Raw genomic sequence first — 206 nt, forward strand, 5'->3', positions numbered from 1 at the left:
AGGTTTCGAGCGCCACGTCCCCGGCTACCCGAGGTACCGATACGCCGGCGACCCGAGCAAGGGCGAACACCACCTAGTCATCAAGGGCGTGACGCTGCAAGACGACGGCGAATACCAGTGCCAAGTTGGCCCTACCATCACTATCAAGCCTATCTGGGTCGCCGCCAATGTCACCGTCATGGGTGAGTGTGCGGAGTCCTTAAGTA

At 60.2% G+C, this 206-nt stretch overlaps 1 protein-coding gene across 1 annotated transcript in view; it reads left to right on the top strand.

Annotated features, from left to right (window-relative positions):
- The window catches only part of LOC119587745 (nephrin-like), a gene marked incomplete at both ends in the record, with an annotated part of 138,820 nt that overhangs the window by 45,809 nt on the left and 92,805 nt on the right, over nucleotides 1-206 (top strand). The window contains 1 exon segment of the mRNA XM_037936431.1: nucleotides 3-182. Within this exon segment, the coding sequence (XP_037792359.1) occupies nucleotides 3-182 (180 nt within the window).

Source organism: Penaeus monodon, chromosome 23 (genome assembly GCF_015228065.2).
Source record: "Penaeus monodon isolate SGIC_2016 chromosome 23, NSTDA_Pmon_1, whole genome shotgun sequence".
In the NCBI taxonomy this organism is placed as follows: Eukaryota; Metazoa; Arthropoda; class Malacostraca; order Decapoda; family Penaeidae; genus Penaeus; species Penaeus monodon.